An 18,261-nucleotide genomic window follows, 5' to 3' on the forward strand; every position below is an offset into this window, starting at 1 on the left:
CAGCATTCCTCAGCCGACCTGAGTTCCCATGGGGAGATAGGGTGAGATACAAATGAAGTTGTTGTTGTTGTTGTTGTTGTTGTTTTTATAATTATTATAAAGTTATTGTTGATACCATATTGTTTTTATTGACCATACTTTTCCAATTACAGAGCTAGTTTACTGTTTTTCTTTGAAATACGGTAAATATTCAAAAACATTTAACCTACTGATACCTCAATTAATGTCATTTTATTAGTATGTATTTTTATTTTTGAAATTTACCTGCAGCTGCTGCATTTCCCACCTTCAGCTTATACTCAAGTTAATTAGTTTTCCCAGTTTTTTGTGGTAAAATTAGGTGTCTCGGCTTATATTCGGGTTGGCTTATACTAGAGGACATACAGTATTTATTGCATTATTGCTTTTCTCACCCCTGAGGGAGAGATATTTCTATATATTTCCATTTACAGAAAATTACATAACTTGGGTTGTTGTAGGTTTTTTCAGGCTATATGGTCTAGAGGCATTCTCTCCTGACATTTCGCCTGCATCTATGGCAAGCATCCTCAGAGGTAGTGAGGTCTGTTGGAACTAGGAAAAAGGGTTTATATATCTGTGGAATGACCAGGGTGAGACAAAGGAATCTTGATTAGCATATAATGGCCTGACAGTGCCTCGAGCAAACTTTTGTTGAGAGGAAACAAACAAGGACATCTAATCACCTCTCAACAAAAGTTTGCTCCAGGCACTGTCAGGCCATTATATGCTAATCAAGGTGGTCAGTTGAAACATTCACACCTAGCTCCAGCAGACAAGAGTCCTTTGTTCCACCCTGGTCATTCCACAGATATATAAACCCTTTTTCCTAGTTCCAACAGACCTCACTACCTCTGAGGATGCTTGCCATAAGGTAAAGGTTGTCCCCTGACATTGAGTCCAGTCATGTCTGACTCTGAGGTGTGGTGCTCATCTCCATTTCTAAGCCAAAGAGCCAGCGTTGTCCATAGACACCTCCAAGGTCATGTGGCCAGCATGACTGCATGGAGCGCCGTTACCTTACCTACTCACATTTGCATGTTTTTCGAACTGCTAGATTGGCAGAAGCTAGGGCTGTCAGCAGAAGCTCACGCCGCTCCCTGGAATCGAACCTGCAACCTTTTGGTCAACAAGCTCAGCAGCTCAGTGCTTTAACCCACTCGCCACCGGGGCCCCCCTAGACCATGGCCATATAGCCCGAAAAAACCTATAACAACCCAGTGATTTTGGCCATGAAAGCCTTCGATATTACATAACTTCCTTATATTTTCAGAATATCCTGTGGGCATCATTGAAAGCTTCGTTCATTTAAGCACAAAAAATCTTTGTGCAATTTGAAATCCTGATAGTGAAGGGATCTAAATCATGAAGGCATATATCAGCCTTTCCCTCTTCAGAACTTGGTGCCCAGTTTGGATAGTAATGGCGTTGAGACAGCAGGGCTGCAAACTGCTGCATCGTGCCTTAGCTAGTATTTCCTTGTTCATTAATAACTTTTACTATTTTGGCTGAGGTTGCGTGATTGTATGTCTCCCAGCTTTATGTTTGAAATGTGGAGTGCACGGTGCATGATTTTTCAACCTGCTCTATTTTGGAGCTGATAGTGTTAATTTGGCAAGAAAAGTGCCGAGTCAGATTTGCAAGGTTGCTGGCAGTTTGCAGAGGAAAGAGATGCCGCATCATCAGTATCATATGGATTTGAGCCTTGCTGCAGTTTGCTGGTACCAAAGTCCTTGCTTACCGCATTTACGCTCAATTGCAAATCTTAAGGGAAAATGGGAGGGGAGTGAGATGCTGAGAGGGGAAGCGCATCCCAATACATGAGAAGGTGGTACTTAACTTAGCCGGGGAGGAAAAGACCTGAAACTGACCCTCAAACTGGAAAAGAATGGGATAGAGAAGCTCAAGAGGAGGAAAAGTATTTCAGTTACAAGGGTAAGAAAGTGTTTTTGACTCCCTTTGTTTGGGATGTAATAAGATCATATCATTTTAGTCTTGCAAAAGAAATGGCTTGTACTTTCCGAGTCCCTTCGGGGAAAGAGGGCGGTCTAGAAATTAAGTTTTATTATATTGTATTATTATATTATAAGATGCAGATATTGTTCTAAATGAAGCCTAGGGGTAAGTAAACCCTATTGAATCAGATGGACTGGCTCCTGAGAAGAGCTATTCTTCACATAATTTGTGAGAAACTAGGGACATAAATGCAAACTCGGCACCCAATGAAATGAAACCCAGAGAGAAACAGAAAGAGTAAGATATAATTTTAAAGTTAGTTAAAGGGGACAAATAGCTAAATTTTGAAAAATATTAAATTTATATACATTATGGAGCTCTTTGAATGAACAAGGGTTGTGATTTCTTAATAGTTAATTGACTGTTTTGTGCTATTTTCTATTGATCTTTTTTTTAAAAGAAAAATCTTGAAAATCAAAGTTACTAGTAGATGACTTCGGGTGCATCTACATTGTAGAATGACTGCTATTTGTCACTACTTTAACTGCCATGGCTCAATGCTAAGGAGGCATGAAATCTGCAGTTTGGTGAAGGACAAGCAAGCATTTGGCAGAGAAGGCTAAACTCCCACGATTCCACAGCATTGAGCCATTACAGTTTTTTTTTGTGTTAGGAGAAACTGCAAGTCTGGGTTGTTGTAGGTTTTTCGGGCTATATAGCCATGTTCTAGAAGCATTCTCTCCTGACGTTTTGCCTGCATCTATGGCAAGCATCTTCAGAGGTTGTGAGGTCACAACCTTTGAGGATGCTTGCCATAGATGCAGACAAAACCTCAGGAGAGAATGCTTCTAGAACATGTCCATATAGCCCAAAAAACATACAACAACCCAGTGATTCCAGCCATGAAAGCCTTCGACAATAAACTGTAAGTAGCTTCTGGTGTGAGAGAATTGGCCGTCTGCAAGGACATTGCCCAGGAGCCGACAGAGGGAGCTCAGCCCGCTCTCTCTGGATTGGAACCACTGACCTGTTGGTCAGCAATTCTGCCAGCACAAGGGTTTAACCCGCTGTTCCATCAGGGGCTGCCATGACAGTTAAAGTGGTGTCAAACTCCTCATTCTACAATGTGGATGCACCTCTTGTGTTATCTAACAGTCCTTCACACAGCCATATGACCCAGAATTTCAAGGCAGATAATGATGATGACGATGATGATAATAATTTTATTTCTTACCTGCCTCTCCCTGTGGCTCGAGGTGGGTTACAAAGCAGATAGTCCACAATACCTGCTTTGAACTTGGCTATCTGTGTCCACACTGCCATATAATCCAGTTCAGTATGGATTTTATACAGCAGTGTGGAAGGGGCCTCAGTCAATGGCAATCATGTGGCTTTCTAGTTGTTATTAGACTGTCTCTGTGCCCACATTTCTCTCCTTTGGCTATGCTGGCTAGGACAATTGGAACATTCAGTTCAACAACTTCTGGAAAGATAGATGATTCCCATCCCTACACCAAATGGATTGGCAGCTGATGCAAGCTGGATGCCTTCTAGATGTGTTGGACTACAACAAGAATTGCCAAATGTTTCAGCCTCAAAGACCCCATCTGATGCTTTTTTCTGAGTTTTCTAGGATGGGCAGCATTCTTCCCCTCCTCTTCTCCTTACTCGTAACAGCATGCAAGCTAAGTTTATACACTGAACTAAAATTGCAGCAATTGAAGTAAGCTGAGGGCAATGAAGGGGAATGGGAAGAGGAGAGAGAAAGCATGACATTTTCAAAGCAGCTGAAAAGAACAAATGATTAATCTATCCAAAACATGGATTGTTGGATGGTACTGCACAGAAAAATAGATTATCGAAGGCTTTCATGGCTGGAATCACTAGGTTCTTGTGGGTTTTTTCAGGCTATAGGGCCATGTTCTAGAGGCATTTCTCCTGACGTTTCGCCTGCATCTATGGCAAGCATCCTCAAGGTGGTCAGTTGAAACATTCACACCATGCTCCAGCAGAGAAGAGCTCTTTGCTCCATCCCAGCCATTCCACAGATATATAAACCCATTTTCCTAATTCCAACAGACCTCACTACCTCTGAGGATGCTTGCCATAGATGCAGGCGAAACGTCAGGAGAAATGCCTCTAGAATATGGTCCTATAGCCTGAAAAAACCCACAAGAACCTAAAAATAGATTAATTAGGACTGTCCCTGACAAATCAAGAAAGTTGGAAGGGTATGTAGATAGTGCAGAGGGAAACTGAACTATGCAACTCAGTTCTTCATATTTTTATTAAAATTAATTAATGGGTCAATTTGATCATTTTTCCTGATATTTTTCTTAAAAACAGGGCATCCTAATTCATGGGCCATTGATGGTTTTGTTCAACTAAAGAAAGAATACAACTTGAGATACGTTTGAGCATCCCAGCCTGCAAGAAGACCAAATTTGTGGCCATCTAGGAGACACCTGAGGAAACACACTAATCTAGTTGGTTACGATCATTCCATACCTGGGGAAGAGAGTGGGCGTTTCTTCTGACATCTGAAGATGGCTTCTGTGCGAGAGGTTTCCAGTTTCACAGAGGACCTGCTCTGCCCCATTTGCCTCTCCATCTTTCGGGACCCTCACATGCTGGAGTGTGGTCACAGTTTCTGCGCCCCATGCTTGGAGCCCTGCATCCCCAAAGGCCAAAGGCGTGGGCTTTGCCCCGAATGTCGGCGCCCATTCGCCTTGCGCCACATGGCCATCAACCGAGCCCTTTGCAGCCTGGCAGAGAAGGCACGGCTTCTCAAACTGGATGAAGGACCCCAACTGGGTGCCACTGGAGGCTGGTATTTCTGTGAGGAACATGAAGAGCCCCTCAAACTCTTCTGCAGTCAAGATGAGGGACCTGTTTGTGTCATCTGTCGGGACTTGCCTCAACACCGTGGACATGACTTTCTCCCCATCAAAAATGCAGTTCAGGCTTATCAGGTGAGAGACTGGCACACTCTGGTGTCAGTGCAAAAGATATGGAGCAACAACTCCTAAACTTTGGTCTTTCAGTTGCTTTGGACTCCTAAAAGTTCCAGACACCTTGTCCAATGAGATTCTAGGAGCTGAAATCCAAAACATCTGAAGGAGCAAAGTTTAGGAAGTACTGACATGGAGCATAGTAGTTCAGATCAGAAGAGTCTGGGAGCTTCTCTTTTGAGATGACTGGGCAGGCGACAATATGGAGAGTGTCATTGTCCTCTTGGGGTGCATCTAGCTGTAGAATTAACGTGGTTTGACACCATTTTAAGTGCCATAGCTCAATGCTATGGAATACTGGGAGTTGTAGTTTGGTGAGGAACCAGCATTCTTGGGCAGAGACAGATGCACCTTATGTGGCCTGCAGTGTGGAGGTAGACATGGACTGTATCCACACTTTAGAAGTATAGCAGTCTGAACACATTGCTATGGCTCAATGCTGTGGTCGTGGAATAGAATATAGAATAACTTTATTGTCATTGTACATTGTACAATGAAATTAAATGTTTTTCCCATCACACATCACAAAAACAACACTGTTGTTTTGTGAGACATTTACTCTTCTGTGTCAGAGAACTCTGATGTCACAACAAAGTATAAGACCCTGGATTCCATAAGACAAAGAAGGCTAAAGTGATATTTAACTGCCACAATTCTGTACTGTAGATGGGAGGATAGACTTCTCAGTGACAGCTTTTGGGTTGTAAAAGTCCCTTCCAAGACTCACCAGCCCTATGACTGGCTCCATCCCCTGTTGTCCTTCTTTCAGCAGACCACTACTTTTTTCACTCAAATGGATTTCTGGTGATCAAGATGGGATTTAAACAAGATGCTTCTTGGCTTTTAAATTGATATTCAAGTAAAATTGTTTTTAATCTAACTTATTTATTTATTTATTTATCATGTCAGAAGCGAATTGAGAATAGTTATAATGTATAGAAAAACCATTAACAAAGTTAAAACGTGGCATTATACTAAATGTACTTTGACCAAAAGCTGACCACTTGGAGTGCCTCTGGTGTTGCTGTGAGAAGGCCCTCCATTGTGCACGTGGCAGGGCTCAGGCTGCATTGGAGTAAGTGGTCTGTGGTTTGCTCTTCTCCACACTCGCATGTTGTGGGCTCCAATTTGTAGCCCCATTTAATTCAGCTGTGACATAGGTTCATAATGTCCTTAAATGTGTTTTAATCTTTTAAAAAATAAAAGTTCCTGTTTTGTATTAAAAAAAAAATTGTGAGCCTCTCCGAGTCTCAGTTTTGAGGAACAAACGGACGATAAATCCAATAAATAAAAAAGGCCGAGATCCTTCATAGCTACAATGGCACAGCTTTAACTTCCCATCCAACACTTTTACTCATTTTTGGAAGTGCTCTTTACAACGCTCCATCCCAGAGCTCTCTAACTGGGACCTCATCAACACTGCTGTATAATTCAGCTTAAAACTGCATTTTATGCTCAGCATAGACTCATACAAGGCAATTCAATACAGTTAAAATGTATTATATGTGTCTATGCTGACCATACAATGTCATTTAAAACTGCATTATATGGCAGTGCAGATGGGGCCTGACTCTGTGGCCCCATTTAGACTGATCGTTTAATGTAGATTGAACTTCCCTAAGTGATGTTGGCTATTCACTCTTCATTTCCTTCTAGGACCAACTAAAGGCATCTCTAGAGCCCTTGGAGGATGGTCTCAGGCGTCTGAAAATGAGCCAGTGTCGCCAGCAAGAGAACATTATAGAATTAAAGGTATGCTTGAAACATTTCAATTGGTGTTGAATTTGATCTCCCCTGTTTCCTTGTCACTGCAAAATAGACAACTGTAGGTATTTTTCCGGATCTGTGTTATACCTGATATTTGACATTCAGCACTCATGATTCTGATCAGAATGAGGATGTCAGCTTGAGGTATTTGTTGTCTATATTCTTCAAGAAAATATTGTAGAGTGGAGTCCTTCTGTTCATAGTTTGTCAGTTCGCATTGTGGGTTACTTCATTCCATTCCCATATTCCCCTGTTTTTTGGTTCCTGTGTCCTCCTACAGTCTTACTTTTCATAATGCTACCTCCTTCATTCCACTATACTTTCAAGCTCCCCTCACCAAAGGAATGTTTCTTTTTCAATTGTTGGTCTCCTACTGATATGTCTCTTGTGTGTGGTGCTGTTCTGTTTCCATAAAGATCTATATAAAAGATGTTATTTTGGAATCCAAATCAGATCAGAGGAATCAATTCAGAAAATGAGAGCATGCATCATCTGAGAGACCACTCTTGTTTTCATATTTTCATTGCTAATACCATCAACAGTATCAACACAACAGCATGAACAGGGTTTCCACTTGTCTGGGATGAAGGAAGCTTTGAATAAATTGGAACGGCTTACAGAATAGCACTCTACATCCTGTCCAAAATAAAGTATATGAATGCATAAGGCAGGGTTATATGTTTATGTTATACCAACTTGTTTCCAATCCAGGATTTTTCTGTTAGTGTCTTGTGTTCTTCTATAGAGATGGTGAATGATTCCTGCTCAGCTTGAAATTTTTAGATGCACTGTGGTGCTCAAAGTCTTTGCTTGCAAACAGATCACTCTGGCAGCTACCAGGTGATGGTGATGAAGTTGTAGTGTGATGGTAAAGTGTTGCACACTGTTATAAACTCAGTGGAAATTAATAATCCATGATATCAAGAATAAACTCCAGTCTTGCACAACCATCGATAATTGTGCTGGTGATGGCACAAGAGTAACCTATTACTTTCATGGCATTTTGGTCAGGACCCCGAGATGTGTTCTGGGACTTAAAATGGATAACAGAGATTGCAGGCAATGGGGAATCCAGTGAGACTTCTTGTACCTTTGCACAACTGTTTTCCAGCAAGTGTCATCTGCCTCAACTATGTTTGGCTCAGTTTCTCCTCTGTTTCCAGTTCATTCTTCTCTGCCACCTTGGACCCTGTTATTTGAGGAGCAAAACAGAGTAAACTGGAGGAGGAAGAGGAGGAGGAGAGCTGGATGCACCAGAGACAGATGCTGTTGCCATCAGTTGTGCAAAGCAGGCAGTGGTGGCAAAGAGGACACCCTCCCATCTTGGTTGCATGGAGTCACTGTGCATCTCTTTGCTGAGCAAGGAAACTCTCTTTCAAGAGAGATGCATGGGACTGCACAACCAGGATGGCGTCTTCCCTGATTGATGTTCTACAGTAAGAAATAGAAATTATTAAATAAATATACATATGGGATGTGCATAACTACATGGCCTCCAAGAATGTATATACCAAGATAAGTACTAATTAGTAAGGTAGCTATGATGTGTTAAGGTACACTTCGTAATTACCATGTAGAAATAATACATCCTTTGTCTTGCTCAGGGTTTGTGTTTGGTGAGGCACTGACTCCCTTTAGTACAGAAGGCTTAAGACCTTGTGACAATGGTTCCCAGGATTCCATAACTTAAAAACGTAATTTTATTTTTTATACCCCGCCTCCATCTCCCCAAAGGGACTTGGGGCAACTTACGGAGGGACATGCCCAACAAATACAGGTTAAAATAAGTACAGAAAATACAATCAATAACAAATCAATAAATACTATAATCAGACAACATCATAAAAACAGTGTCATGGCTGGATAACAAAAGATGGGTTTGGGCTTGTGGTTCCTAAGTGCGATGATTCCTAGATAGAGCCAAGGGAAAAGTGCTACAATTGAAGGGCAGGCTAGGAGGCTGGTGCCCTTATACTATTAAAGTGCCCCTAGAACATGGACATATAGCCCGAAAAACCTACAACAACCCAGTGATTCCAGCCATGAAAGCCTTTGACAAAACTATTAAAGTGTTAAAACAGTTTTTGCTGCAGCTAAAATAAACCTTTGTGATCTACCACTTAGTGACCCTATTGGGTGGAAATGCACCAAGGACAAAACCCTATATTTAGAGATCACACCATTTCACTACCAATATGAACTAGAGGAGGTGGAGGCCAATCAGGTGCAGCCAAAGCAGATGCAATGATCAGTAAGGATTTTGATCCGTAGGGCAGTTTTGGGTCACAGATACATAAAACCACTGGTACCAATCCTGCAGATAGGGCAGTCCTACTATATTTCCATCATCTGTTCTAGAAAGAAAATATTTGGAAGCATAATCAATTAGTTGCTTGAATTAATAGATTATATGTTTCTGATAGCAGGTCCTGGAGAAATAGGTCTAGATCGATAGGTTTTCGACTTGCCTTTGGGGATAAATGTCGTTCATGTTTTAAGAGATCAGAACATTTTGTCATGATCTCTCCTTGTAGACCTGCTCTGAATCCTTGTCTGACCATGTGTCTGGGGAATTTGTGAAGATGCACCAACTGCTAAATGACAGAGAACTGGGTTTAAAAGAGGCCCTGGAGAACCAGCGAGAGAAGAACCTGGCCCAAATGGAAACCAAATTGAAGGAACTGAATGAGAAAGTGGCTTCTTGGTCAGAAACCCTCTGTCAAGTGCGGGCAGGACTTGAATGCAAGGACCACATCAGTTTCCTCAAGGTGAGAATGACCTTGTGCTTAGGAAGAAGGTCAATAATATCAAGCTTAGCCATTTAGATGATGCTTCATAAAATTGTAGGATTATGGGTTTCTGATTCTTAAAACAGAAGCTAAAGTTCATTTGTAACTTTGCTGAACTTTGTAACTTTGCTGAAATTTAACATCTCTGTAGCCACTAGTCTAATTTGTCCAATTTGTTTTTTTATTTTCCTTTTTAAACCAACACCCTCTTCTCTTCCTAGCAAGTTTCATTTAGTTTGTTTCAAACTTACCCAAGTAAATTCTGAATTTATATTTCTAGAAACAATCAGCTATTCTTTACCAAACAAATTTTTTCTCACCATTTCTATTTTGTTCAGATATCTGTTTTTTTTTTTGACATTCCTAACAACTGGTAAACTGGCTGGGAATTCTGGGAGTTGTAGGCCAAAAACATCTGGGGATCCACAGGTTGAGAACCACTGGCTTAGATAAATGGTGGCTTGCTACTATAGAGAAGAGCCATTTTTAGTTATTTAATCATTTTGTCCTTTTCTATTCCTTTCTCTCCAGGAAGCAAAGGACTTGCTGGAGAGGTGAGTAGTGTCTCCTTTCCCTTGTGTAGGGAAAGTAAAGCATTTTTGGATTGCCACAAGTTGAACAATCAGGATATTATTTTTGTTTTGTGCATCATACATGTAGGGATATAAGAAACTGTATTATACTGAATTAGACCATTGTTTTATCTAGTTCAGTATTATGTACACTAGCCTTCCTCATACCAGTAGCCAGTATATACGAGGGTTGAATAAAAAGTAATGCTTCCACCTTCGTAACTCCTCAACAGATGGCAGTACTGGTATGCGGCATGCACTGGCTTGTTCAGTAGACTCTCCTCTACAGTTCATTTTGGTGGGAAGACTTAGCATTGAACATTTGTGTTGTTAAAGCGCAAATATGGAACCCTGCGCAGATGGTCGGTCAATGCAACTTAAGCAACGAGGAGTCATTGAATTCTTGACAGCAGAAGGTGTCACCCCAAAGGAGATTCATCAGAGAATGCAAGCTGTTTATGGTGATTGTGTTGATGTGAGTACTGTGCATTGTTGGGAGAGTAAGTTTAAAGATGTTGAGGTGGGAACATCTGACTTGCATGACAAACAAAGAGTTGGACGTTCTGTGACAGCAACCACTGAGTTTCACAAGCAAAAGGTTGACAGATTGATTGAGGACAACCGTCGTATCACTCAGGGAGAAATTTCAACATAATCGGCATTTTGCAAGAATGTGTGGGTCACATTATTGCTTTGCTTGGCTATTGGAAGATCTGTGCATGATGGGTTGTGGAAACAGAGTGTCGACTTGACGACTTCAGAAAACTTGTTTATTGTTGGCAGAAATGTATCCAATTGTCTGGTGATTATGTGGAAAAGTGAATAGTGGTAGGTTGTTGTAGGTTTTTTCGGGCTATATGGCCATGGTCTAGAGGCATTCTCTCCTGACGTTTCACCTGCATCTATGGCAAGCATCCTCAGAGGTAGTGAGGTCTGTTGGAACTAGGAAAAAGGGTTTATATATCTGTGGAATGACCAGGGTGAGACAAAGGACTCTTGTCTGCTGGAGCTAGGTGTGAATGTTTCAACCGACCACCTTGATTAGCATATAATGGCCTGGCAGTGCCTAGAGCAAACTTTTGTTGAGAGATGATTAGATGTCCTTGTTTGTTTCCTCTCTGTTGTTGTGCTGTTGTAAGGTGCTCAGCTTGTGAAGGTTACAATCAGGGATTTCTTCCAGTTGTGTCTAATGCCTTTGCTGAATCTGAGATCTTTTCAAATAAAGCCTGTGCTCTGTCCCTGAGCTATGGGTCTTTGTTTCACACATTTGGCTCCATATTGTGAATATAGGGAAGCCTGACCTATGGAGTCATGGAGATGAACCACATTGACTTGCTCTTGTATCCTTTAAACCGCAGATCAGTCTGCAGAGATTAGGGGAAGATGTTTCTCCCAGTATGAATATAAACATCCCCTCCTAACATCTTGTCAACACAGGAAACAATGGTTTCTGCTACAGTTGAAAGTTGGCACCACTAACTTGGGGAGGCATGGTCAAGCAATATATACTTTTGGTATTTAATTTTTTAAAACCATGGATGGTTGAATCCATGGATACAGAATATGTAGAAATGGAGGGTTGACTCTATTTTGTAGGAGGCCTTGGTGGCGCAATGAGTCGGCAGGACAGTTGACCTAAAGGCCGGTGGTTTGAATCCGGGGAGCGGGGTGAGCTTCCATCTGTCAGATCCAGCTTCCCATGCAGGGACATGAGAGAAGCCTCCCATAGGATGGTAAAACATCTGGGTGTCCCCTGGGCATGTCCATGCAGACAGCCAATTCTTTCACACCAGAAGCGACTTGCAGTATATTCTCAAGTTGCTCCTGACACAAAAAACAAAACAAAAAACAAACCCTGTATTTTGTGATCCTTGGCCTTTGAAAGTTTTGACAGAGAATCCCTCTCTTAGTTATCAATAGTTAATACTAATGCTACTTGAAATTAAGTGCGCCCAGCCCTTGGCATTATACTGAAAACTGAAGCTCTCCAATAAATATGATTCAGGCTTGAAGGATAGTATGGATAGGGTGATGAATCACTATGTCAATAAAAACAGATACTACTAAACTGGCTGACTCTGAGGTGTTTTCCCCCTTCAGAGTCCGTAAGGAACAACGATCCCAAGGTGAAGAGGAAGAGGAAATAGAGGCTGAGATGATGGAAGAAGGTTTGGGGGCCAGCAGTGAAGATACAGATGAGTGTGAGAATGAGGCAGAGGAAGGTGGGCTGAGAGTCGATGAAGATGTTGATGAGGAAGAAGAGGAGGAGGAAGAAGAAGAGGAGGAGGAAGATGAGGAAGAAGAAGTGGAGGAGCAAGAGAGAACAGCAGAGGAAGAAGAAGAGGAAGATGGAGTTGTGCCTGTAGATTTGAACCTGGGCGAGTTCAAAGGTCCTCTGCAGTTCTATGCCTGGAAAGAGCTCTTGGGTGCAGTGCATCCAGGTGAGAGGTGCCTTCTGGGAATGGGGCTTACAAACCAAATGGCAAAATCCCCAAATAGATAGATTTGTGGTTGTCTTTTTCTTCACCTCAACATTTTAATCAGTCACATAGTCCTCAGGATACAGTCATCACACATGGATGGTTGGTAGGTCCTTCCTTTGTTGGATGGGGGTGGGGTGGGGGTAGGTGAAACCATTGGCACTGGTTTGTGAGTATGGGGATCATATTGTACTGCCAAACATAGATGTGTATGCATGTTTGATTAAGTCCCCTTTTATTTTATTCTTTGTGAAGCTCTATTGGCTTTCATACCATCCTACTTATTTTTCAAGCTTGTTGAACATGAATACTATAGAATCATGTAGGAAGGCCTAGCGATACCAGGCAATCATGTGTCTACTCTAGACTTCCAGCAGGATTCTGCAGTCAACTTGTGCTGGACATTTTGGTGTAAGCTCACTAAAGCTGGAGATGTTGAGCAGTGGTTCTCAACCTGTTGGTCCCCAAGTGTTTTGGCCTACAACTCTCGGAAATCCTATTCAGTTTACCAGTTGTTAGGATTTTTGGGAGTTGAAGGCCAAAACATCTGGGGACCCACAGGTTGAGATGTAGAGAGATCACTGATGTAGAGAGAACACTTCTCTTGGTTTTCTGCTGCTATAGAGACCAGAACTCGGAGCATTGGGTTCAAATTACAGGAAAGAAGATTCTAACTGAACATTAGGCAGAACCTCCTGACTGTAGAGCTGTTCAGGAGTGGAACTCACAGCCTCAGAGTGTGGTGGAGGCTCCTTCTTTGGAGGTTTTTAAGCAGAGGCTGGATGGCCACCTTTAGAGGGTGCTTGGATTGTCCTTTTCCTGCATGGCAGTGGGTTGGACTGGATGTCCATGGGATCTCCAATTCTATGATTCTGTGATTCTATGGTATTGCTAGTCCTCCTGAACGATTCTATGATATATTAGGGAGAGAAGCCCAAGCCATTGTTTACTTTAGGTAAAAAAATGATAAGGTTCCAGATTATACATTGAAATTGCATTATATGAAGTGCCCTGGAAGGGTCTTTCACATAATATCCTTGTCTACTGTATGTGCCGCCACAGATAATTAACATGTCATCTTTCATTGTAATTTTTTCTCTGTCCTCTTCCACCACATCAGTCCCAGCCTGCATCACCTTGGACTGCAACTCTGCTCATCCCAGCCTGGTCCTTGTGGAGGAAGCAACTGGGGTCAAGTTCAGTCCAGGCAGACGTTTTTGGCGACGAAAACCAGAACGCTTCACTGCCAGCCCTTGTGTGGTGGGTCGGAAGGGCTTCACTTCGGGGCGCTTCTATTGGGAAATACGGGTTGGGGATAGCATGGGGTGGGTGGTGGGGGCGGCTAAGAAGTCTGTGAAACGTAAGAAGCGCCTGAATTTCCAGCCCAAGGAAGGTGTGTGGGCTATTGAGCTGAAGGCGGGACAGTACCAAGCCTTGAGTGAGCCCCGCACTCCTCTCTCGGTCTGTGGGAGGATGGATAAGGTTGGGATCTACTTGGATTGCGAAGGGGGACAACTTTCTTTCTACAACAGCAGCAGCATGAACCATCTCTATACCTTCCAAGAATCATTCCATGAGGAGCTCCTTCCCTTTCTCAGCACCCAAGGGAACCATCCCCTCTCAGTTTGGGACCTGGAGCTCTGAGCCCTAGTTTCAGATGGTAGAGTTTGAAAGAGGAAATATTAGTTGAGGACAGGAAACAGTCTCGATTGTAAGGTAAAGTTAAAGGTTTTCCCCTGACATTAAGTCCAGTTGTGTCTGACTCTGGGGGCTGGTGCTCCTCTCCATTTCTAAGCAGAAGAGCCGGCATTGTCCATAGACGCCTCCAAGGTCATGTGGTAGGCATGACTGCATGACCTGGCAGCCACATGAGCTGGCATTGTCATGGACAATGCCGGCTCGTTAGCTTAGAAATGGAGATCAGCACCAATCCTCAGAGTCGGACACTGTTACAGTAAGTTGTAGCAGAACTAAGTGTGTGTGTGTGTTGAAGAAAAACCTTTTGATGGTAATTATGTGCAGCTGGTAATGTAGGTCAACCAGCAAGCTTGGGCCACACCCAGTGGGGTATAACTGTATGGGTTTTAGAATACAGTTCAGCTTTTGCTCTAAGGAGCTTTATGCTCAAAGGCTTTGCTGAGGGGAGCAGTTTGGAGAAGCTGTTATGCTGCTCTAAAGGGGGCTATGGTGGAATAGCTATATACTGAAGGTTTATGTTTTGCTCTTTCATTTAAATGAAGATGAAGATGCCTTATTCTAAGTTTCTTACAAGGACTATGTAATTTTTTTTGCATTGTTTGTTTTTGTATGCAGCATTGCAAGTTTGTGTTTCATGATCTCTGCTATTAAGAGTAAAGATTTTTCTGTTCATTTTTCCTCTTGCCTGTGTGTCTTTTGCCTGGGACGTTGGATAGAATCCGCTTGCTGCGCAACAGACACAACTGGACTTAATGTCAGGGAAAAACCTTTACCTACTGAAATGGCTATTTTTTGGTAAACCTTAGAGAACACTATATGAATATTTAGATCCCCTAACATGACCCTATGGTTAACATCTGCTGAAAGCTAACCATATAATTATACTGGAACACCCGGAAATTCCCAGAGAAAACACTTCTGTGAATAATCAAATCAGCAAAAGTCAAATCCATAAATGTGGAGGACTTTCTATAGTTTTATTATTACAGAATTATTATTATTATAGTGGTTGCACATAATTCTTCCCAGTAATACCACACAGAGAGATATACACAAACACACATAAGGACCACTATTTATTTTTCAATTCAATGCTCCTTGCTAGCTGTTCCTCTTGCCTGAGATTTTCAGATCTGATTCCCTCGTGCACTCTGAATATGTAACAATTTGTATGAATGAATATATTTATTAGTTGAACTGTATGCCTACCAAATTCTCCTCCTTCAAATGTGCCAAAATGTGAATTAAGTCAAATATTTGTGACAAGTAAGGCTGTGTGTTCTTCCTTCTCTAAGTGTATATACATTGAATCCCATTTAAACATATGTTCCGAATTGTTCTATTATTTCACTTAACTGTAATGTTCAAATGAACTCTGTCAGTGGCAATAAATGTTAGGTGCTTGGAGGAATTACCAGTGTTGTGTTTGGGTTTTTTGTTATTTGATATTTACATTTGCCTGGCATATTTCATCATATATTCTCATGTTTTTCAATAGCCACTAGTCCTCATTTAACCTCATAGCAATTCTAAATCCTATATCCATGAAGCCTTGATGCCAATTTTCAGAATTAATGCATAGAAGTAATCATAAAACTTAATGTGTACTACTATTATTGATAATAATAGTAATTGGGTTGCTGTGAGTTTTCCAGGTTGTATGTCCATATTCCAGAAGCATTTTCTCCTGACATTTTGTCTGCATCTATGGCAGGCATCCTCAGAGGTTGTGAGGTCTGTTGGAAATAGGCAAGTGAGGTTTATATATCTGTAGAATGTCCAGGGTGATAGTAAGAACTCTTTGGCCACCTTGATTAGCATTTAATGGCCTTGCAGCTTCAAAGCCTGGCTGATTGCTGCCTGGGGGAATCATTTGTTGGGAGTCTTAGATGGCCCTGATTGATTCTTGTCCAGAATTCTCCTGCTTTCTGAGTGTTGCTCTTTATTTACTATCCTGATTTTAGAGTTTTTAAAATACTGCTAGTCACATTTTGTTCATTTTCATTGTTTACTCCTTTTTGTTGAAATTGTCCACATACTTGTAGATTTTAGTGGCTTCTCTGTGTAGTCTGACATGGTGGTTGTGCGAGTGGTCCAGCACTTCTGTGTTCTCAAATAATATGCAGTGTTCTCAAATAATATGCTGTGTCCAGGTTGGTTCATCTCTGGTTGAGTTAGTCTGCAGTGCCTTTCATGTTCCTTGATTCGTGTTTGGTCAGTGCTGCCTTTGGTGGTCCCTATGTAGATTTGACCACAGCTGCATGGTATGCGGTAGACTCCTGCAGAGGTGAGAGGATCCCTCTTGTCCTTTGTTGAACGTTGCATTTGTTGGATTTTTTTTAGTGGCTCTGTAAATCATTCGTAGGTTGTGTTTCTCCATCAGCTTCCTTAAGTGGTCAGTGGTTACCTTGATGTATGGCAAGAACACTTTTCTTCTGGGTGGATCTTGGCCTTTACTCTTGTGGCTTGTTCTTGGTCTTGCAGCTTTTCTGATGGATTCCGCTAGGCAGCACTCAGCCAATCTTTGAAACTGCAAGGCCATTAAATCAAGGTGGCCAATTGCAACATTCACACATGCCTCCAAGACAATAGTTTTTTCTCCCACCCTGGACATTCCACAGATATATAAACCTCACTTGTCTAGTTTCCAACAGACCTCACAACCTCTGAGGATGCCTGCCATAGATGTGGGTGAAACGTCAGGAGAGAATGCTTCTGGAACCTGGCCATACAGCCTGGAAAACTCATAGCTATCCAGTGCTTATGGCCATGAAAGCCTTTGACAACACATAATAATAATTTATTTTTATACTTCATTTTTATCTAAAAGAGAAATTTAGTCTTTGTTAGGATTCAGAAAGCTACACGTGACCAAAATAGAAATTATATTCATGCAGATTTTTAAAAAAATGTAACTGCAAAGGAATCCAAGTAGCAGCAGGGCAGTAGCCAATAACCATGAAAACTTTGACCCATTCCCCACTAAAGGCATGAAAAGTACCTGATTTCTCTTGGCCCATCACCCAACAAAAATGAAAGACAGGTTCAATTTGTAAATCTTTATTCAATACACCCATGAGAGATGGAAGAAACAAATAAAACAAAATCAGGATTCAATCAAGACATTTGCAAAAATGATAGGTATTTACAAGCCATTCATACAGCCCAAGCAGGGGGTCACATTCATAGGAGTTGTTTCTGTCATGAATGATCACAATGGCTGGACTTCCATTACAGGCTGCTACTCAGATCCGACGGAGAGATGACATGCTGAATCCGGTCGCTGGCTATTTCCTCCTCTTCAGAGATAGCAAGCTGATTGCGTGCTTTTATCAGGCAGTCCCACAGCAGACCCATCCCACAAAGGAACATGATGCCCGGGACCAGGAGGAAGATCCGATAAATAAATAATGGACCTGGCATCGAAAAAAGGCATGAGGAAAGATGTAAAAATTCAGTCTCTAAATGTCATAACCCAGTTGAATGTGAATACAGTGAGCCCCCAGTGGTGCAGTGGGTTAAACCTTTGTGCTGGCAGGGCTGAAGACTGACAGGTCGGAAGTTCGAATCCGGAGAGAGCACGGACAAGCTCCCTCTGTCAGCTCCAGCTCCCCATGCGGGGACATGAGAGAAGCCTCCCATAAGGATGGTAAAACATCAAAGCATCCGGGCGTTCCCTGGGCAACATTCTTACAGATGGCCAATTCTCTCATACCAGAAGCAACTTGCAGTTTCTCAAGTTGCACCTGACACCATAATAATAATAATAATAATAATAATAATAATAATAATAATTTTTAAAAAATCAAGCCACCACACTGCTCTAACTAAGGCTTATTGTCGTTTTGTTGTCTCACTCAGTGGGAATAAGTCCCAATGCACTTATTTGAGTGAACATGTAGTGATTTTCCCATTTATATCCGACTATTTCACCATTCCTCTAAAGCAGCATTTCTCAACCTGGGGGTTG

The 18,261-nt window shown here is 41.8% G+C and overlaps 1 protein-coding gene across 1 annotated transcript; it reads left to right on the plus strand.

Moving 5' to 3' along the window:
- Positions 1 to 1,695: 1,695 nt before the first annotated feature.
- On the plus strand, positions 1,696 to 14,586 carry LOC132766755 (zinc-binding protein A33-like). The gene is made up of 7 exons (XM_067465527.1): positions 1,696 to 1,953; positions 4,321 to 4,946; positions 6,642 to 6,737; positions 9,287 to 9,520; positions 10,073 to 10,095; positions 12,214 to 12,554; positions 13,714 to 14,586. The coding sequence occupies exons 2-7, from the start codon at positions 4,521 to 4,523 to the stop codon at positions 14,235 to 14,237; spliced, it is 1,644 nt and encodes a 547-aa protein (XP_067321628.1). The 5' UTR covers positions 1,696 to 1,953; positions 4,321 to 4,520; the 3' UTR covers positions 14,238 to 14,586.
- The last annotated feature ends 3,675 nt before the right edge of the window (positions 14,587 to 18,261 follow it).

Source organism: Anolis sagrei, chromosome 2, assembly GCF_037176765.1.
Source record: "Anolis sagrei isolate rAnoSag1 chromosome 2, rAnoSag1.mat, whole genome shotgun sequence".
Classification (NCBI taxonomy): domain Eukaryota; kingdom Metazoa; phylum Chordata; class Lepidosauria; order Squamata; family Dactyloidae; genus Anolis; species Anolis sagrei.